This window comes from Centruroides vittatus, unplaced genomic scaffold (assembly GCF_030686945.1).
Source record: "Centruroides vittatus isolate TY-2023 unplaced genomic scaffold, ASM3068694v2 contig_577, whole genome shotgun sequence".
NCBI classification, from domain to species: Eukaryota; Metazoa; Arthropoda; class Arachnida; order Scorpiones; family Buthidae; genus Centruroides; species Centruroides vittatus.
The window spans coordinates 1,100,464-1,123,571 of NW_027122345.1; the positions used below are offsets into that span (position 1 = coordinate 1,100,464).

The 23,108-nt window shown below is 34.0% G+C and overlaps 2 protein-coding genes across 4 annotated transcripts in view; one reads left to right on the forward strand and one right to left on the reverse strand.

The window, feature by feature from the left end:
- The window catches only part of tamo (PUB and ZnF_RBZ domain-containing protein tamozhennic), a 40,258-nt gene extending 37,124 nt beyond the window's left edge, over positions 1 to 3,134 (reverse strand). Inside the window, exon 1 of the mRNA XM_067274993.1 lies at positions 2,750 to 3,134. The gene's annotated coding sequence lies outside the window, so the exon portion shown is untranslated. The remainder of the gene's footprint in view (positions 1 to 2,749) is intronic.
- On the forward strand, positions 3,031 to 21,998 carry LOC136979095 (uncharacterized). 3 transcript variants are annotated; one of them, XM_067275009.1, is made up of 5 exons: positions 3,031 to 3,323; positions 16,573 to 16,616; positions 17,512 to 17,580; positions 17,750 to 17,836; positions 21,844 to 21,998. In XM_067275009.1, the coding sequence occupies exons 1-5, from the start codon at positions 3,245 to 3,247 to the stop codon at positions 21,952 to 21,954; spliced, it is 390 nt and encodes a 129-aa protein (XP_067131110.1). In that variant the 5' UTR covers positions 3,031 to 3,244; the 3' UTR covers positions 21,955 to 21,998. The 3 variants fall into 3 exon arrangements, with proteins under 3 accessions (XP_067131110.1, XP_067131111.1, XP_067131109.1); XM_067275010.1 differs by having other exon boundaries at positions 3,031 to 3,317; XM_067275008.1 differs by lacking the exon at positions 3,031 to 3,323 and having other exon boundaries at positions 16,456 to 16,616.
- Positions 21,999 to 23,108: the final 1,110 nt, after the last annotated feature.

The window sequence follows — 23,108 nt, forward strand, 5'->3', positions numbered from 1 at the left end:
AGGCATTGAAAATTTAAATATTTTTGCAAAAGATATGCAAAATCATTATGACAAGTTTAGTTTTAGCATCGACTTTGGATCGATTTATCGACATGTTTCTTATTTTATTTTCTGTTAAAAATTAATGAGTTTTTATGTTTAATTGTGAAGTTTGAATGTTATTTAAATAGATAATGAAATAATAAAGTTATGATTTACATTTATTATATAAAAAAATAAAGCAATAATAAAAAATCAATTTATTATAGATAATTTAACAAATATAAATTATTATTAAAAAAATGGGGGTCACAAAAAAATTATGAAATATTTGGTGGGCCACGAGTATAAAAAGGTTAAGAACCACTGCTCTACAGTAGCACTGTTTCGGAACATGTTTGGTATTTTGACGTCACATTTAGTAACGTCTTCCATTTATGCTACCTACTACTACCTGAAACTGACCAATGATGGCTGCTGTTTGTTCCAATGCATACGTCACTCATTGTTCAGCAGATATAACTATGTAACAGCTACTGATTGAAACACCTTTGCTCAGTTACAACTGTTGACTCTGCTGAATGCAACCAGTATTGGATGCCATTAAAGAACTGATAGTATCACTCAAGCAGTAGAAAAATCTTGTTTTAGAATGCTTTGAAAAGGCTTGATTGAAGAGCTTTTTAGTTTATGAGGAAGACATTGATCTTTCAGCCCCAGCAGCAACTTCAAGTCATTTTAGAAGATGCAGAAGTGAACATAAATTCCAAAGATTGCATTCTTTTTGACCAAATAATCAGAATTGAAGAAAAGAGAAATACAACTTTTAGATAGTTTAAGCAAGAATTCCAACACAGTGAAGACAACAATGAAGTAACAACAGAAAACAAAGAACAGAAAGGAGAGAATCCAATTCAGTCATTTTTTAGCTCTTTACTTGTATTAAAAAATGTAAAAGAAATTTTTCATTCTGAAAGACTTGAAGTATTCATCCAGTGTATTATAAGAAGTAATTGAGAAAACAAAGATCATAAAGCAAAAGTGGCTGTGAACAAAAATAGATACATTCAATTACTTCATTTTCACTTTGTAAATGTTTTAAAGGGACAGTACATGATTTAATTGGAATGAGAGAGTCATTATTTATTAAAATGCTAGTCTATGCTGAATTACAATATATTCTTGCTTAAACTTCTACTGATTCCATAGAGGAAATTAAACAAACTAGGGCCTATGTGCTAACTAAAGAGGTGTACACTTTCTATTTTCATCATTTGATTTGTTTAATATCAAATACAGTTTATTTTCCTTAATACAGTCTTCTATTGTATACATTAAAACTACTACAGTCAACAAAAGATGAACTGAAAATTAGTAATCTATTTTATACACTATAGTAAATACTGGCACAGAAATTTAGCTCTTACATTGATTGGACATAAAATGTTTATATCATCAGATTATCAATATCAATGATATCCTCGTGTATAATCTTAAGTTCCTTAAGCTCCTCAATTTTATACTTTATTTACTTTTTTCTCAGTTTAATACTTAGATAAGAAATATATATTATATGAATATGAATTTTACAAATGAATTTAAGAAAAATAAATTTTTCAAGTGTCTGAACTAACTTGTCATGATATTCACATTGTCAAGAACTACAAACTATAATAAAAGGATAAATTTTCAACTTGAAAGTTAGAATAACATTAGTTAATTACTTTCTTAGTTTTTAAACTAAGTTGTCATGTATATATACTTTCATTATAATTTGCAGATATAGACAACACGAATGTCATGACAACTTAGTTTGAACACTTGAAAATATTTTTTCTTAAATTCACTTATACAATTTGTGTTAATATAATATATTTTCCTTATTTCTTTTCTATCATTTTTCAACTTTGTTGTAATATGTTCATATTTAAATGTATGTGTAGTTTTCTAGTTTAATTCTAAGTTTATATCTAATATAAAAAATGTTTTTAATAATTTCATTATTATAAAATTAAACAATAAAACTGGAAACAGGCTTAAAGATTATAAACAAAATTTACAATTTTAACAACAAAAATAAAAAGTATACAGTATTTACTTTTCAAAAGTTTCGAATCTGCACAGATATTATTTCTCATTAAAATAATAATAATTTTGAATGAATATAGAATATATTAGAATGATACAATGACAAATAATTTATCATCTACTTCACCAAATTTAAATGAGGAAAATTATGTTAAAATGTCAAAAGTTTTATTGTTTTTATATATTACTATACTGTACAGAGATAAATATAAACATTTTTTAGTTTGGTTTCAGAATACACAAACACATATTTTTGTCAATATCTATTCAAATTAGCAACACTTCATTTATAAAAACTTAACCTAATAACATATATAACTGAGTAAATAATTGTACTGTCCATTTCATAACTTAATATATTACACATTACAAAATTTACTTTTGTAAAACTGAAGGTTTATTTTGACACATATATGTTTCAGACGTTGCTCATATTAATATTGAATACAGAAATTTAATTGAAAACTTTGCTATAATCGGTTATATATAGAGTTTAAAAATTAATACGACGTCAACTTATCGCTACGATGACTTCTTACTAAGAAAGTACTGTATAATATGCACTGTTGTAATTGAGTATGTATAATACAAAAGCAATTTTAAACGCCTTTTTTTCAATAGAATATATATTCATAATTTCATAGCATTTTACTATATGTTAATTGTAAGAAGCTACACTTACCATTTATGCAGGAGATAGAATGTTGTTTGATGAGAAAAGAATGTCCTAGTTATATTTCTCCCTCATTTTTCAAGTACTGTACAAAAGTCAAACCAGTTACTGTCGAGCTAAAGATATTCGTTCGGCGAAATCATTAAAGTTTCACTGGAATAATAATTATAATTTTATGATGTTTATATCGATGTAGCATGCCCTTTTCGTTATCACAGAGTAAATCGGAAAATGATTAACAATCCGCAAATATTCAGATACGAAATAGCATGCTAGCTCCTCCGACATGCGCATTAGAAGAATAGTGTTTTGGAATTATTTCGAAATCCAATACATAGTCTTATGAGTAAATAGACTATTTTTATATCTATTATATACAAAACTGCTTAAAAAGTTAAAACGTATGTAACTTTAACAATGGCTTATATTAATTATGTTAAAATTTTAAAATAAAATCTGAATAGAATATTTTAAAATTATATTTCTTTTCCACCGTAATATTGTATGCGAGTTATAAAAGAGATTTTAGAAAGCACTCGGATGGAAAGAAAAATCATATTTTTCAGGTTTCGTTCAGGTTCGTGTATGTATTTTCATGTATAAATATTTATATATTATTCTCTGACAGTGCCTTTATCAAAAGTAAGTGCCATTTTCCCGAGTTTTATAATAAAAAAAAAAAGTGACTTAAATAGAAAATACACAAGAGAAAAAGGAAGAATTGCTTATAAATCTATTACAGTATTTCCTTTATAAACTATTTCGGCAATTCGGGCTTCATATCCTTACGAATGTAATAAAAATCAAATGTAATTTTCTAAACAATATACAGTGGATGATTGGTTAACGAACACAATCCATTCCAAGACTTTGTTTGCTATCCGAATTGTTCGTTAACCAATTATTAATTTACCATAGATTTTTATGGAAATTTGATTAATTCGTTCTGGAGACCCCCAAAAATAAAAAAAATATATACAGTATACTTTCTTACTACGTTTATTTATATGTAATAATAAAAATACATATATACACAGTCTTGCATTTTTATTACTCATGTTTTTTTCCGTTTGTGTGGGTTATTTATTAGAAAACATAACAGTACAATTAATGAGAAGGATGAGCTTGCTTTTCTGAGCATAACTTCTCAAATTGGGACTAGAAGTTTTGAAATGGCTACTCTTCTTTGTACTCTTTCCTGAGTCTTCGACACGCTTTCTATTTATTTGAATAAAGTTATCCATTTTACGTTGTATAAATTAAATACAACACACTTGAAATCAAAACACTGATTTATCAACGCTTATAATCGACGAAAAGAAAAATGGAAGAGCGGGGTGACGAGACGCATGCGCCGCGCACTCACTCATTACGTCGCGTGCAGGCTACCTGTGGGTATCGTCTCGCGACTCCCGTAGGATAGCGCTGCGACGCCCCAGGACGTCGCGACACACAGTTTGGGAAGCCCTGGCTTAATTCATTACATGACTTAAAAATTGCCTCTTAAGATTTGTTCCTGAATCCATCTATGTATATAGGCTACAGTGAAATTTGTTAATTATTTACGTTCGTTTTCAGAAACACTTTTAATATTAAATGAATATGTTTGTTGATCTTTTACAAAAAAAAAGAAAAAAGAAAAAAAAAACATTTATCTCTCCATTAGCCAATTAGTTTTCTTCAGGTCACTTTGTAATACTGTTGGCAAACTTAAATGGCATTGTTTCACTTTTATATATTGATATACTGTATAATAACGCCAAAACTTTTGAATGAAATTTATCAAATGTTATATTACATATGTGTTTAACGAAGGTTTAAATTATATTCCGTATATTTTATTATTATACTATAACGAAATGGAATTCTTTTCATAAAATTAATTAAATTTCGATTACATTACATTCGTTGCCATAAAAATTAGCGCACCAAGTAGTTGTCCGATCGCTGCAAAGTTTCCCTAACCGTTGCTGTTGGAGCGTCTACCAATATCTTACTTGGCTTACAAAGACGGTTCACACAGGATTAATATTCACAGCATCCACACCTACTACGTTAAGATATAGAAATGTTCTTTACACTCCCAAGTGTTTAAGTAGTAGCACATTTTTGTGTTTGAGAGCCAAAGATATAGAAATGGTTAGAGTTATAGCGTGATGGTTTATTGCGTAATCCAGCAGAGGGCGTTAAAGTGCGTTTCCATTACCTTTAAAAAAACGCACGAAGACATCCGGTTACTTGAGGATGGCCTATATAATAGGTTGTATCAAAATAAATTCGCTGGTGCCAGTAAATATAGGTGGCGTATGAGTCGACCAAAACGGCTGCCACAAAGGGTATAGCGTGCTTGACAATGTACGAGAGTTACCTGTGTGTTGTCTTTTTAATAACTTTTCTCTCTGTAGTCAAAACGTTTTATTCGCATTTGTATCCGACATTAATCCTAGTTGATTTCGTAGTTGTTTAAGTCACTATGATTACACTTTGTGACATTTTAGAATATGTAGCTGATCGAAAAAGATGTCGTACAGAAGGAGAGAAAATATCAAAACTGATAACTTCATATCTATCCAGCTCTTTCTCAACAAACAATTCACTTCAGTTTCCCACAGCTAATTTTGCTGAGCTTAAAATTCTTTTATACAAATGTTTTCACTCTATCTAATATAGGCCATCGTCAGGTTTAATATTATAAATGTTCCAAAATGAAACGTATCGTTTTCGAATATTTTACATATTTAAAATTCAATAAAATAATTTAACTTTAAAATAGATTGAAAGAAGTGTGTATATTAAATAAATAAACAAAGCTAAGTAGAAAGAAATGATTTAAAGGTTTTCAAGTGCCATTCTTTTTTCGATTATATGTTTCCACACTGTTGGAAGCGCATTAGCATCCATAGCATTTAGGCAACGGTTTTTCATTTTAATTTTATAAATTTCCACCTTTTCCTTCTCCAACGCAATGGATGGAGAGTGCACCGTTTAAATGACTTTAGCCTCTTCCCATTTTACAATCGCTCCTTCAGTCTGCGCTATAATTGATAATATTTTGCTGTTGTGTCGTTTGTCAACGTTGTATGAAGTGCTCTTTTTCTTATAAAAATCAAGAATGATCTATAAAAGAGCACCTAATATCTGTAGCTTGCTACGGAAGGATAAAGACAGCGTTAAAAAAAAAAGGTAAAGCTGGGATATATAAAATTCCATTTGAAAATCAACAGTTAGGAATCGAAAACGATTATGTGGGTATGACTAGAAGAAACCTGGCGGTACGTCTGCGATAACATACATACAGTTTTGACAAAGGACACAACACAATATTAGCAAGGGTGAACACTTTTTATTCTAACAAACTACTTTATACCCATAGCAGCCGCCATTATGTAGTTCGCGCTAATACCACTAGGTGTCAGATCTATCGTTGGCACAAGCGAATAGTCTCAGCAAATTAAGGTGCTTTGTGAGGATTGTTTATTAATTAAGTCTCTGCTGAGTGTAGTGTTGTGGTTGACAAACGACCATTTATTTTTTTCGGAAAACAGAAGAAATTTTTAAAAACCGAAAAAATAATAATAAATTATTTCAAAATTCAGGTTAATTGCCTGGGCAAAGCCAAGGCTTCTGGGATAACATTTGCACTTTCCTGTCCGATTTTTTAAAAAAAATTCCCACGTTAGATTTTGATAATTTTGGTGTCCAAATGCTCGGTAGAACATTGGCGTGTCCATAAATTACTTTTTGGCAAACATAATTAACTCTGAGAAAAGATATTTTCAAAAATGAAAGTATCGATTTTCGCCTTTTTGACGCTTAATAACAAAAAGTGGTTTGACACTTTTGGGTGCTGTTTTCTGGAATATAAAGACACAGTTGCTTGATATTTCTCAAGAGTTTAGTGAATTTCGGTTGAACTACGGAAAAGTTATCCGAGTTCTAAGAAAAAGGAACCAGATTTATGTCCCTCATCCCCACTAGATGGCGCCACGTACCTAGCTCTTCGATTGCCTCTGCTGTAACTGTATCGCGCTTGCTATCTAAAATGGACTGTTGTTGCGCGGATTTGGCTTGTTTGTAAGCCATCCAGTTCGTCGCATTAGTGTTTTTTGTGAATTTATAGTACATGCGCTTGCGAGCCAGTTTTTCCTGCATTCGCTGGTTTACCAAGGCGGAGTAGGGTGACTTCTATGGGAATTGGCGGTGCGGAGGGTCGGGTCTGATACTGATTCACAAGATCATCATACGTCCAGTTGTTGCTATCGAGCCAATTATGGGTGTGCGGGTTTCGTGGTGTTAGTGAATGACGTTTTTGGGAGGAGCGACGACCTTTAATAGAGAGGAAGTCAGTGGCGATCATTTGATGTCTACTACCATGACTGAAAGATAGAGGGGTCCAATACGCATGTGTAGCGATCGAGGCAGAGACTAGTGAGGTTAGCCGATTGGGTGGAAAGAATGTCACGGCGGTCGAGCGGTCAAACGGTCGTGTGGGAGTGGAAAGACTCACTAAGACAGGTTACCATCTAAAACACCGTTTAATAAAAATATAAGGTTCTTACAATTCTCCTGAAAGCTTGGACACAAACCAATTCAGGGAGAAAATAAAAAGACTCTTTTCCTTCTTTTTGATGGATTTCGCGTTCGGTTGAAGGCTCACTCGGTCCCATGTCGACGTACGTTTCGATGGAAGCCCCGGGGCGTGTGGTACCGTCTCGAATTGAAGATTGGAGAGAAGGATGATTCGGATAAGAACCTGATGTCTCCGGCGGCGAGGGTAAATCCGGGCGCCGACTAGATGGAGGTGGTTATAGACTAATTACCTAGCGAAGCTAGGAAGACTGGCAAGCTAATAGAACGGAAAGGTTGACTGAACCGACCATCGCGTCCTCAAGCGGACGCCGCGTGAAAACTACCGCCACGAACACGGCGTGTTAGAACTACGATAATGGTTCGTAAGCAAAACGATGCCAGATTTATTCATATTGTATTTTTTAAATACTATGAAGTTTTAATGTATTTGCAGTTCTCAAATAAACGGAAAACTTGTTTAAAAAACTCGTGAATAAAATACTCATCTTAAAAAAATGTTTTACTTAATATTGTACAGATTATATAAAACAAGTGCAAAAATATTTTAAGACTTAAATATATTGAAATGATAGGCAGATTCTTTTCTTTATTACGATTATGTCATGACATTGTAATTAACAAGGCAAATGCAAAACTACAAAGTTTTGAGTACAGTAGAGCATCGATTATCCGACACAATTGGGGACTGGGGTTGGTCGGATAACTGAAAAAACGGATAACCGAAAAGTATGAAAAAATACATTATTAGTATAGTATATTAGTATATCGCTATTAACCTACTTTGCGTTAAATTTTCATCGATGTTAAGCCTAACAAATTTTTTTTAAAACTAATAATCGTCGCTATTGTATCGTTAAAAATTATTTCTTTATTTTCCACAAAATAAATACAAAAATAGAGAAAATAGAAAATTAAGCCTGGTTTAAGTACTGACCTCCCTTTCATGGTCGAGTCATGTTGTCAGCTGAAACATGTAAAAATTTAACAAAAATAGTATTAAAGTAGCCAAGACATAGCCAAATATTGTAGCGCCACATCACTAGCGGACATTTGAATTTGCCAACTAGAACGCGGTCGGTTAACCGATGTGACGGTTGATCGGAGGTCGGATGATCGATGCTTTACTGTAATTGGAACTGGTAGAAATTGAAGTGACCTTTGTTGTAGTAGATATTGTCTGATTTAGAAATTTTGTAACATAATATAAACGCATTCGTATATACAATTTTACCAGTAAATCTTGAAAGTCTTTGCAGACGTTTATTTTCATAGAAAAGTTGTTTTGTTCTATTGTCCTTAAAATGTGACACATAATTCCTTTCTTATGTATATTCGCTTTAAACTCTTGCACAAAAGTAGTTTCACAATATGACATGAACTGTAAGACTTCATCGCGAGGTGAAATTAAACTTCCAAAATCTCCTTTTTCATACGTATATGATTTAAAATGAGTAAATATCTGATGAGAAGAAGACAGTACAGGGTTTTGTGAACCTGTTAAACAAAAGCTACACAAGTGAATCTTGTAAGCTTTTCTCAAAACACACTCTGTAATCAGCGCCGTAAGTAGCCTTTTATGCGCGCGGTGCGAGCATCTGTAACTACGCCCCAAAACTATAACCCAAAACTTAGTCCAGGTCATTTCTGCGCCCCCAGGGTCTACGCCCTGTGCCTGGGCACCGCTGGCACCGCCCTAGTTACGGCACAGCCTGTAATGTATGATAATGTCGTAATTTTTCCAAGTGCCCTCAGTTTTAATTTGTGTGATTTTGTTAGTAAGGCTAGTAGCATTCCACTGGAACAGTTTCATGATCGCCTGGTCGGATTTTTTGGACTGCGGTGTTGGCGGTCGATGTTGTGGGAAAGAGGGAAGGGAGGTGGTTGAGACGTTTCGTTCAGATTCTTGTTTGGTGGGTTTTGTTTTAGGTTTTTTTAGCTTTTGTTGTGGTCGCGTCGTCTTTTAGTACGTGCGAGGACTCTCTTGCGCGACGTTTTGTGGAATATGCGGCTCCTTCTTCAACGCTAGGTGTGTTTTGTGGTAGTTGGTTGAGAGTGGGTGTTGGCGGGGAGTAGTCTATGGTGGTCATGTTCAGAGTATCTTTAGAGTCGATGATTGGTGAGGGTGCGGTATTGGACACACGGAGGCTATGAAGGGAATGGTCTGAGAGGTTTTCTGGCGGGAGTTTGGTCGTGGGCGTGTGAGAGGCCCGCTTCGTAAGGTCTTCAAGTATCTGTATCATGTGGTTGAGTATGAGGTTTTGTTTGGTTATGACGGTTTGAATGGCGGTAAGTTTGGGGAGGATGTCAGTGTGACCAACTGGTAGATTTTGTTTTTGTAGTTGATGTGTCGAACAAGGGTCGTCTTGTTTACGGCTGTTCATGACCATTTCTCTGAAAGTGGGTTGGGATTTACTGGTGCATAGCGTGTGGGTACGTGCTTTATGTCTTGAGCAGTTATAATGTTTTTGATGGCAAATGATAAGTTCTGTGTGATAAGACGGGCAGTTTCGGGAGGTGTATAGATGATGACCAGAGCAATTGACACAGATGGGATGTGGAGCCGGGCATGAGTCATCAGTATGTTGGTCCCTGCACCTGGTATAGAGGGACTTGCTTCTACAGAATTGTTGGGTGTGGCCAAGACGGCCACAGTTGTGGCATATCCGCGGCCGGTCTTCGTATTCCTCTGTGCGATATGCTGACAGAAATAGGCGGACACGCGATGGTACTGTACAGTACATGATACGTCGCTAGATCGATTTTAATTGTTCCGGCCGGAAGGTGCTGATCGTTATGTGTTCTGCTAAATCTCTGCACTCTAATTGGGTAGTGGCCATCATCTTGGAGACGTACGAAGATTTCTTCTGCATCCAATTCAATGGAGACGCCTTTGATTATGAGAGTCTTAGTGTAGGAGTTGCGAGTCAAAGTAGTGTGAATCGAGGTGTCATCAATCTGAGAGAGTTAGTAACGTAGCGACAAAGAACGGAATTGTGGAAACATAAAGTTTTCCGGCTTTAGAAGTTGATATGTTAGATCGGGATGGAGGCGTTTTAGGTATTTGTATAACGTTTTACCGTCGAGTGTTCGGTTTGCCGAGGCCGATTGTATTTTTTTTTTTTTTTAACTCTTTCCGCCCTGTGGGCACTAAGAGGGCCTCTTTTAGTAGGCCCATTATGGGTTCGGCCAGGCCCACAATGGGGCGACCGGGTGGTGAGGGACGGGGCCCGACGTATCCGAACGGACCACCCCCCGAAAAATTCCTGGGGATTATTCGATCCGTTCGGATTCGATCCCGGGTCCCCGAGAGCGGTAGGCTGCCACCTTGATCGCTCGGCCATCCGGCCGTCGGCCGATTGTATTATGGAAGTAGAATTATTTAAATTGATGTTCCCAGAAAAAAGCCAATTCTTAATGTCGTCAGGAGTAGGGCGGACATGGTAAACCCAGTAGGTCGAGTGTTGTTGTGATGTCAGAGGAAGTTGATTATCGGACGCTGCGTCGTCCATGGGAGAATGGTGGATGGTTTCGTCATTCTGTTGATTGATGGGATGTGGGTTAGTAGAATTTTTTGGTATAGTGGTGTTTCCTAGGTAGAGAGGGTCATAATCGCCCCCCGGACCGCGGGGGTTTCCTTCCGTGTTGTTGGCGGGATTAGTTTCGAAAATACCTGTCGCCTTGCTGGAGCCCATGCAGGGCGCAATCAGAGGTAAAGAACGAAAAAAGTACAGTACTTTACTCCACAGGAGAAGTCCACAGGTAACAAGCTACAAAGTGAACAAAGTGCACTATTAGGAGTTGTCTAAATTTACTGTTTCAGATTTCCCAATATGGCATCGTTCGTTCAAAATGGCCGATTCTCGGTCCCTTCCGAACGATACTTCTTTAATTCTAACAAGCACCCTCCAGTAGCCGAGTGGATAAAACCACCAAACATCGGTAGTTAGTTAGTCATGGGTTCGAGCATAGCAAATGGGCTGGCCACATGGAGTTTTCTGGGTTTTCTTCACCTAAACAGGGTCCAACTTCCCATAAAATTCTTTCTGGGATGCATCCCCTCGGCAGATCGCTTGTGTCACGTTGCCGTAACCAAATAAACCAAACTAATTCTAATGAGCTAATGAGCGATTATTTTTTGTGACATCGTCACAATGCCGGGTTGCAACTTTTCGTCAGAATGTTCTCAATTCTTTTAGTGGTAGTCTTGCCCCTTTACATCATCTTTTTTCTGTTAGCGATAGAGTCGTGCCGGTCATCTATCTAGAGGAAAATAGTTCAGAGGAAAATATTTGAATTCAAATGACATGACGTCCGGTTTTCACCGGAAGTTCGTATATAATTAATCTGGGCCTCCTGCCCTAAGCTTTCCACATGTGGTCTCGACTTTCATCTATCTAATAGTGGACCACTTTTGCCCACCAGTGGCCTAAGCGGTTCTGCTCCCTGAACGTTGGGAGTTCGGTCGGGGGTTCGCGCTTCGCCCGGATGGGTTGGCCACGTGAAATTTTTTGGGTTTTCTCCAATTCCTGAATAGGGCGTTACCCTTAAAAGATTTTCCGGAAGGCATTATTCCCCGCGTAACGACCATCATAAAACGCATACAACTACTATGCCATGACAATTACGTCAGACTTTACCACAGAACAAGATAGCATAGAAATTCATGCCCACTGTCCAAGACCAGACAAATCCCTATATCGATTTTTATTAGTCCCTAAGATATGATATAAATGCAAGAATACCGAACACATTTCCCACCCCCTTAAAGTGGCTAGCAAATCGCCTTCGTAAGTCAACATTCGAACTCTGCCTAAACTGACCTTCGTCAACCCTTCCGTTTTAGATTAATTAATCAATATAAGAATATTTACGTTTTTTCATAATTTTTATGTGCCATTTAAAGCAGTGTTTCCCAACGTGAGGCCCACGCCCCACAGAGGGGAAATTTGATTGTAAAGGGGGGCCATTCGAAAATTGACTCATCCAGAGTTTAAGTTAACCGTATAGCCGCTGTATGCCATATTTATTGTAAATATTGATTTAAGTTTGTTTTAATTTTATTTGTTCTTTATTTCCCTTTCCTTGTAGAACTTCCCTTTATAACCCTTTACCCTTGGGGTGGAATTAACAATTCTGAGAACCACTGAGAACAAAGAGATGAACAAGGCCCTAAGGCCGGTGAAAGAGGAGAAAGGACATTCTTTGCCCAGACCTCGAGGTGGGCAGACGTGAGTTGTGGTGTTCCAGGTCACGTTTGGCAATGACTGGAAAGTGCAAAAGACTTTGATGAAAGGATTGGGTTTTATCGTGGTTACAATAAAACATTGTGGCAATTAAGTGCTAGAAAAACTTCAACAAACACAACGAGAGACCTTCCAAAATAGTTCAACGTATATGTTGGGGGCATAAGAATTTTAGAAAGGCTTAGGTGGGGCATAGCACCAAAAAGGTTGGGAAACACTGATTTAAAGTGTCCTGTCCAATCTATTTGCTATTAAAATGAGACTTTTACAGCTGAAAACGTAAGTAATTTACTTTATATATATACACCCCGTATTTTAATGATAGGCCTATATGTTACGTATGTGACGACCCGAATATAAGAATAACGAATTCGATTTAAATTCTTTATTTTTTTGTCAACCGATTTTCGAAAGTTAGGGTTAAATCAAACACAGAAACAAAGAACGGAAAAACACCCGACAAATTTTCTCATAAAAATTAATCATAAACCTTCGTTCTCACGGTAATACTTCCTTGTAGAAGATGAGTTAACTGTTTAAAAATAATTATATCATGTAATTCACCATTGGTCAAAAAGGACTTTCAACCTTGACGTGCATCGTGAAATCTCGAACCCGAGATCCCGAAATAAAAGGAAAACGAACGATGACGCAAAAGGAGAAAAGTTTCGACAACTGTCAAGTGAGTGTGTGTGCGCCGTGGATTATCGTCTCCCGCTGTTGAAGCCGTCTATCCCATCCATCCGAATTCTTCGATTTGAACTTTAGTCAATTTGACTCTTATACTCTAACGAACTCTCGTTCTTCGGACTTTATCAACAATCTCAGGATTACTAAGGTATTTATCCTACTCGCGATGTTTTGTAAACTCTCTCTCTCTAGTCAATCGAGACGCGGTTCAATAATTCGATTCGATGATATAAATAATACCAATTATGTTAATTGATGTATTTCATATCAATCCCAAAATAAACGGGTATTTTTATACGCACACTAGAAGAGTGTGCGTTTCTTCCTCCATTATCATCATGTGGCATCCCACGATTCCGAAAATAACGCGTATCTATCCGCGAGAAATTTGATAGATTGGTGTCAGTTCCTGACGTGAACAGGATCCTACGATCCTCATCCGTAAATAAACATTGACCGCTCGATCCCTAGTCATCCTTTCGACAAACGAGGTCGGTCCTCAAGGTCTTGTGCCGTTAAGAGGTAGAGAAGGTAAGAATCATCTTCCATCTCCTACCCTCGGTTAACCTCACACGTATATTGTCTCTAATAGAACAATATGTACTGATATTGGTAGGCTTATCATAATATTTTTTTCTCAAACCGGGACAATTTTGAGAAAATACTCGCAACAGAAAATTAAATCTACTAGGATAAGTACTGTACCTATGATTGAAAAGGCTAAATAAAGTACTGTAGTTGTTAACAAAAACAACGAGTTAAAAGCTATTTTTAATAACTGAACTAAACATATCTTATCATTAAGAAGTTATTAATTAATATTTATCACTAGTGCGAACTTTTTTAAAAATTCTGTGTCACTTAAATCGGTACATTTAAAATACGGCAATACATTTGAGGAAGTTCCTATTGCTTGCCTTACGTTTCGCACATTTCAAGTGATTTTTTAATGTTTGAATGCTCACCATGAGTTACTGAAAATTCTGAAAAGCACAGTTCATATTTCACTTGGTCAATATGATCACAGACCTTTTTCAATCATCAGTAAAAACATGGTTTCTTTTTGGAATTTTAGAGATTAAATGAATTTAATGTAGTACAGTAGAAATAATCGCAAATGCCGACCAGCAATTTGAACTCGACTAAGATATGACATGCGCAGCAAAGACGTGGCAAGTGGAAATTTCAGTGTTGCTAACTCTAATTGAAACAATATATCTAAAAAAATGAAATAAAAATATCTAGATCTCATAGGCTACGTGCTATTATAAATTCATCTAGACAACATTAAAAGTACTTACTTGTTAGATCTAGATACGAAATATTTAGATTGGCAACAGTAAATTGCCAAATCGCCATTTTACTCGAGGCTGCACTATTTTTACTTCTTGTATATTTGGCACTTTTAAAATTTTACCAAATAACCGGGACAAAATGACAAACTGGCCGGGACTCTGGGACAACATCGTCAAACTGGGACAATCCTGGTCAAAACGGGACATCTGGTAAGCCTAGATATTGGGGACATCAATGTTAAAAAACTGTTCTTTTTTGTGATAAATGGTAAACTCAACCTGCACTTAAATACCTGTACTAATATTTTTCTCACTGCTGTTGTCGTCCTTTATGTGCTTGCTTGCCTTAATATGCCTGTTTAAACTTTGTGTATGGCTATATTATAAACGACAGTCACTACATTCTATTTGACATATTACGAGTTCCTCGATGTTGACAGTACGATAAACAATGATAAACGCGCTAGTTTTATTCTTCAAATCGGACGAAAAAGCTGATGTTGCATATGCGCCACGGTATGGAAGAAATTAATGACATTAATGCTCGCTCAGGGTCTAGCGTTAGTGATGTGATTCTCGTGAACGTTTTTCAGAGTACGATAGAATGGTTTAGTGAGCTTAATATGAACGTTTTGGACTGGCCGCCGATTGCTCATGACTGGTTTAGATAAAAAGAATTTAAGGCGTCAAACTACCACTCTGAGGGATCCAGAAATGAATACTAGCAAACAACCCCAAGAATTTTTTACAGGCAGTCTGTTCCGGATGTGTCGAGTCCAATCCCTCGCCAACGCGGCTGCTCCCATTGTGAGCCGACCGGGTGTGAAAAAACTGTATCGTAATGTTTACATGACAGAAAGAACCAAAAATTAAAAAAATATGTCCTTAAAATCTATCGCAATTTCTGTTTAGAGTATAATTTTATTTGCTATTTTTATATTTTTACCATATAAACTTTACTGATAATCTTCCCTTATTTTAAAAGTAGAATCATCCAAGTACTTAGCTTAACTACGTGTAAACAAATTTCAATAATCGATATTTAGATAAAGTAGCCTATAGTTAACATGGTAAATAAGTGAGAATTCTGATCAATAAATGTCCATATAAACGAAATAAGAAGAAACGTTAAAAATTTCTATGTCGACCTTATCGGATTTAATTCAACCGAATTTGGAATCGCTGAAAATGATAGGAATATTTATTATCGAAGAAATTCATCCTGTTAAAAGAAAACTATACGTAATATATAAAAGTTTTATTGTATTATCATTATTGTGGTGTATATGTTTAATTACCATTCCTAATATTATTCCCAGGGATATGAGGTTGTTGCTATGTGATATATCAGATTTTTGGTTCTACGTCGATGCCGACTTCAGAAAAGGTTTAACAATAATAATGGCATATATCTTATCATGTTACTTAGTTTTAAATTCAAAATCAACTCGACAAATTTGTAAGACAATGATATTATCAATGGAAAACTTTTTTACAGATCTAACAGAAAAAAATAGAAGAAAGTTAATTTCTGAACAAATTTCGCTAAATGATAAATATTTTCTTTGTGTTAGTATAATAAATGCATTGTTTTCCATTACAATTTCCGTCATATTTACGATAATAAGACTTAATTATACGGGAACTTTAACACTTCATCAGCATTTTTGTTGTGTTTTTACAGCATCAATAGGGACAATTTTATTTAGTTTTGTATTGTACTTTTTAAATTTTCAATATTTATTAACGAGATTAAGCATTGTGGTGTTAAATCAATTTCATTCTAACCTCGAGAAAAAATTACTGAGGAAAGAAGCAATACGACTTCGTGATTTTTTGAAAATTATATCAGCTTCCTTCAACTTTATTTATTGGATTAATAAACTTTTGAAATCTTTGCATCTTTTACAGATGTTATGTTCTTTAGGAATTCAATTCACGTTTTTTCTTATTGCAGTAATTAATAACTCCAACAGTAATATTATATTTTCGTTGATAATTTTTACACTTTTAGCTAACATCTCCTTCTTTGTTTACTCGACGAAAATTCCATTAGTTGTAAGTATGTTAGAGCATTTTTTAACGTTATAATCAATAGGAGTAAAGAACTTGATTAATGCAAAAACAGTATTGAATTTTATAACATTTCAATTTAATTAATATTAGTTACAAAGTATTTAATTTTATTATAACTAATTATAGAATGTGCTGGTTTAATCGTAAATAAAAATAATGGGGTATGTTCACGGTGATCAAAAATAATTTAAAATAAATAAGGTAACAAGTGGATTTGTAAATATACCTTTGTTAGTAGAAATGTACTACAGCCAAACATACATAGGTAAGAACAATGTTTTCACATTATCGACAAATTTGTTCACGCACTTATTTCACTGGGTAATCAATGTATCTATTCTATTAGAAAAGAGTTTTGTGCCCTTCGGCCAGTCGATGACGGTACGCTCTCCACAGGTCAGAAATCGTTGTCCATGGAGATGATTTTTCATGGGCCAAAGAGATCGAAGTCTCCGGGTGCTAAGTCCAGGCTGTAGGGAAGATATTTCACAACCTCTCATGCACATCGTCGATGTGGAAACGGGTGTGTTGGGTAGCGTGCAGTTTCCCTTTTAAATCGTACATGAGGATGATACACTTTCGCAGTGCCCCTGGCTGTAGTTTCACATTTCTACTAACAAAGAAATGTTCAGAAAACCAGTTGTTACCTTATTTATCGATCCACCCTTGTATTAATTTGGTAAGAAGTTTTAAATTCATATCACTTCTAATTTATTACTGCAGATTAGATATTAATTAATGCAATCTGCTATTTTATTGCAATAGTCAGTAAAAATACAAATACTGTATAATTAAAATTTTTAATTTAAATTTTACTAATTTAAATAATAGAAAATCTACATTCAACATTATAGTTCTGTGTTTCTTATTCTTTTAGGTGGAAAAATTATATATAAATGTATTAGATTTGTATGCGGTTAAAAACTCAAATTTGGAATCTAGAAAGGTAAAATTTTATGTAGACACTTCAAACATAATATTTAAATAAATTCAAAAATATTTGTTAATTTAAAATATAATTTTAATTCCTAAATATTTGTTAAGTACTACATTTATAACATTTAATTAAAATTGTAGATAACGTCTTTGTTATTAAAGTTTCATTAATTATTTAGTGGTTTTTATTGCTGAAAATGCTGAAGCGGCAAGTTGGATTTAATTGCTTTGGTTTCTGCTATTTTCGAAAGCATTCTCTTTTTAAGGTAAATAATTTATTGATTCTTTTTATCTTGGTATAAATTAGTTTTTACAGCATTTTCACAAAAGTTTTAACTATATTTGCTAACGCTTAAATTCGCTGGAACAGATTCACTTACTTATTTTAGTGATCAAGTATTCCTATATACAGAGTGACCTAAATAAAGTGTTACAGCTCAATATTCTATTATTCAAGCAATGATTAAAAATAGTTTTTATAGTCAGTATTCAAGTTAGGAAAAATGTTATTAAATCAGTAAAGAACGTCCATGTAACTCCGTGGGAGTGAGGATGAGGGTCAGCTCAAAAATTTCAAATGGAACCCTATAATTCGCTTGTGCAAACGCTAGATCTAGCACCTAGCGGTATTAGCACGAACTAAAAAATGGTGGCTGCTATGGGTATAAAGTCTGTGGTCTGTTAGAATTAGAAAGCGTTCAACCTACAATGGTAAATAATAAGTATTGCTGTGAATTTGGATGTAAGTCTAAAAGTTCATCAAACTCAGTACATATGCACACATTCCCAAAAAATAAATTACCGCGAAAAAAGTGGGAAATAAAACTGAAGTTGTCAGTTCAGTTTCACCAATACCTAATTTTGCTGAGCTTAAAATTCTTTTATTTTTACAAACGTTTTCAACCTATCTAATATAGGCCATCGTCAGGTTTAATATTATAAATGCACAAAAATTGCGATACAGTGTGTTACCTGTACACAATTAAACTATTTCAAATATAATGAACTCTAATTGTAGCAATTTTAGAAACACTATAAATGAATACAAACTAAAAATTAAATTATTACTTTTATGAATTTTGTAGTTTAGCTTGTTGGACTGCATGCGATTCTCAAATTGTAGGTTTATAAATTCCCACTGTCGTCCGTCTGTCTCTCTGTCTATCTTTAGTCTCAAGAATGGAGTTAGATAAATAAAAGTCGAGACTAGACAAGGAAAACGTAGGGACAGAAGACCCCGATTAACTGTATACGGACGGTCTGGTTAAACCGCAAGTCACGTTATTTCAATTCAAATATTTTCCCCAGAATGACTCTATTGTTATCAGGAAAAGTATGATGTACAAGGGCTCTATTAAAATGGAGAAAGCATATATTTTAGATTAAATAAATTTTAAAAATATGATTAAAAATTGCAGCCCGGCATTGTGACGATGTCACAATAAATAATTGCTCGTTTTGATAATTAAATTTAATAAATATGGAAGTGAGTATAAATAAATTTTTTCTGTTCATTTTAATTTTAATTGTTATGACAAGCATACACAATAAAATTTAATACAAAAAGAAAATTGTATCACATTTATACTCAATTTTAAAAAATGTACAGTACATAAAACTTAATAGATAAAGTTTTGTTAGTTAAGTTTTATTGGAACTGATATAACAAGAAGACAGCAATATTAATATTCAGTTTTAAAATTATTATCAGTAATTTTATGAATTGTAAAACCTAATAGTATTTTTGTTTAATTTAAAGTGTTATTGTTAGCGATCCAGCTATTGTTATTAATAAATTTTGCATTTGCCAGTTTTGTATATTTTAAAGTACCATGAATTTAGAGTTTTATATATATCTTCTTCTTATTCTTCTACATATATAAATGAGGATGTTTGTTTGTTTGGGCGTCACCAAGGGGGGGGGGCAGGAGGGGGCAGCTGCCCCCTTAGAAATTCGGAAAAATATTTAAATGCTAAGTTTTAATTAAAATAATCTTCTTAGGCTTCTTGTAAGTTTTTTAAATAATGTTTTAATTAAGATATTTCTTTTCCGGTACATAGTAAATTATTAAAACTTTATGAATCGTTTTTATTTTAACTACATACAATTCATATCCTCTATCAATTCACATCATCTTGTTCCCCCCTGGCCCATTGGCTGGCGACGCTCTTGCGTTCGCTATACACTACTAAGCCGTTCGACCAATTGCTACGAAACTCGGCAGTTATATTTACATACGTCTAACTTAGATAATGACGGACATCTCACCCCAAGATATCGATTGGATTTCTATAAATCAATTGATTTCTATGTACTGTATATACTATATAGTATATACAGTACATAGAAATGTATGATGTGCACGGACAAAACACTACTAGTTTGAGGTGGAAAGCATATATTTTAAAATTAAATAAATTAAAAATATGATTAAAATTTCAGCCAGGCATTGTGACGATGTCACAATAAATAATGGTTCGTTAGAATTAGTTTGGTTTATTTGGTTACGGAAACGCAACACATGAGCGATCTGACGAGGATGCATCCAATGAAGACTGTTATGGAAAACTGGATTCTATTTAGTTATTTCTAACGTGAAGAAAACCCGGAAAACGTCAGCTTGTTGGGCATGCCCAAACGACGACTAACTACCAGTGTTCGGAGGATTTATCCACTGGGCTACTGGAGGGCGTTTATTAGAATTAAGAAAGTATCGTTCGAAAATGAAAAAAACCCAAGTCGTTAGATGTGGAAAATTAAATACTTATAAACTTTTCACAAGGTAACAATTTCGTTTCCACGCAGGCAAATGCTATAATAATATAGCGCGTCTATTTCGAATGTATATACTATATTATAGTATATACATTTGATTTTCTGGATTACACATAGCGCCATCTATTGGCAAAACATTTAAAATAATAAACTAAATATAATTCTTACAAAAAATGATATAATTTTTAAAAATATATATTATATTTACGTAATTACCGCGGCAATGATAAAGCGCGAAATAGACGCGCTATATTATTATACCATTTGCCTGCGTGGAAACGAAATTGTTACCTTGTGAAAAGTTTATAAGCATTTAATTTTCCACATCTAACGACTTGGGTTTTTTCATTTTCGAACGATACTTTCTTAATTCTAATAAACGCCCTCCAGTAGCCCAGTGGATAAATCCTCCGAACACTGGTAGTTAGTCGTCGTTTGGGCATGCCCAACAAGCTGACGTTTTCCGGGTTTTCTTCACGTTAGAAATAACTAAATAGAATCCAGTTTTCCATAACAGTCTTCATTGGATGCATCCTCGTCAGATCGCTCATGTGTTGCGTTTCCGTAACCAAATAAACCAAACTAATTCTAACGAACCACTATTTATTGTGACATCGTCACAATGCCTGGCTGAAATTTTAATCATATTTTTAATTTATTTAATTTAAAATATATGCTTTCCACCTCAAACTAGTAGTGTTCTGTCCGTGTATATCATACTTTTCCTATTAGCAAGAGTAGTATCAGTCCTCTAACTCCTTTTGGAAAAAAATTTTTGAATTCAAACCATGTAACGTCCAGTTTTTATCGGAAGTTCATATATACTTAATCAGGACCTCCTGCTCCCAAGGTTTCCATATCTGGTCTCGACATTCATTCATCTAACCTCCTTTCTCGAGATTAAGGAAAGACAGACGATTTGCTGTGGGAATTTATAGGTCTACAATTTATTCAAATTGCATCCAAATAAAATAATATTTAAAGGACTGGAAGCATTACTTAATTTTTAAAAACGAATTTATGATTCCTTTTTGTTTTTGGCTGAAACATTTAGCGAAAATACGAACAAAATTGTTCGAATTATCGAGAGTGCACTGTATTTACATATGAAGAGGTGAGTGGAAGAGTGGTATAAGTGACAAAAAATTTTTTATATTAAAAATACAAAAAAGTATCAATTTAAAAATAAAAGGATGATAAATGTTAATAATATACAAATAAATAAATTTATTTATTTATTTAATTTGATAAAATATGATTTTTTAACCAATTTTGAATTTTATTCCTAATATATTCAAGTTATACATTTTTGTTACTTGTACCATTTTTCCACCGAATCTCTCATATGTCTGTTATACATTTAAACTGAATTATTGTATTACAGGTTATCTAATTTTGTTTACAGAATTTTTTAAATATAAAAATAATTTAAATTAAAACTCATTTAAATATAAATGAGTGTTAATTTAATTTTAAATAATTTTTCTGATATTTCAGTTTACTGGATGGATGATAACTCAAATGATGATATGGATACTTTCATCAATTCAGCGAAAGAAAAATCCATGTAATTCAGAAGACATTTTAAAAAATAAAGTTTTACTTTAAATTTATTCAATAAAATGAAACTTTTGTATAACTATTGTAATCATACGCAGTCGACAATCTTTTATCCAAAATCTTTGAAACCAGACACTTCGGATTTCGGAATTTTTCGGACTTCGGAATGGTAGTATTGGCATTCATAAAAGTAAGGATTCCCCGATTATCAACCTGAATATGCAAGTCTTTGCGTTTTGATAACAAATCATTTTTGACATATTTTCTTTCTAGATCTTCATTTCTTACGAAAAATAACACTATCCTGTAGGACTTAAATTAAAAATACAGTAATACATACTTGTGTCCCTTTGTCAGTTATGAAGTTTGCATCAGCGATATTTATGCAAGTTAAACCTGAAATTCGTAAAAAAACTTCGGTTTTCGGAATTTCGGAGAAGAGGTTGTCGACTGTATTAGTTTTAAAATTGACAACATAGGGACGACTTGATGGCCAAGACAATTAAGGCATCATCCTGTCACTCTGAGGGATCCGCAAACAAATCTAAGCAAGCAACTTCTAGAACTTTTCATGGGCGGTCTCTCCCGGATATGTTTGACCTCGTCCCCTTCACTTGGCGTCCCCGTTGTGGGCCTAGCTTGATGGATAAGAAAAGAATGCTCTCTTACAGTGGCGTGCCGTGACATTTGATGACAGGGAAGCTGTGTTTCTGTAAGAAGCCGACTTCCAGGGGCAATCAGTTAATTGCGCGTCAGTGATGGTCTAGGGCAGTGGTTCTTAACCTTTTTATACTCGCCGCCCACCAAATATTTCATAATTTTTTGTGACCTCCATTTTTTAATAATAATTTATATTTGATAATATTTCATTATCTATTTAAATAACATTCAAACTTCACAATTAAACATGAAAACTCATTAATTTTTAACAGAAAATAAAATAAGAAACATGTCGATAAATCGATCCAATGTCGATGCTAAAACTAAACTAAAACTAAAACGCCCACTTGTCGTAAGGATTTTGCATAACTTTTGCAAAAATATTTAAATTTTCAAAGCCTACTATTTTTCCTAATTATTTTTAAAATTCCAAGCATTAATAGTTTCTTAAAATTGTTTTGGAATAAAAGAAGTAAATACTGCGGTGTAAGTAGCATATTTACATTTATTTCTTCTGTACTAACAAAGTTGTATGTAGGAAG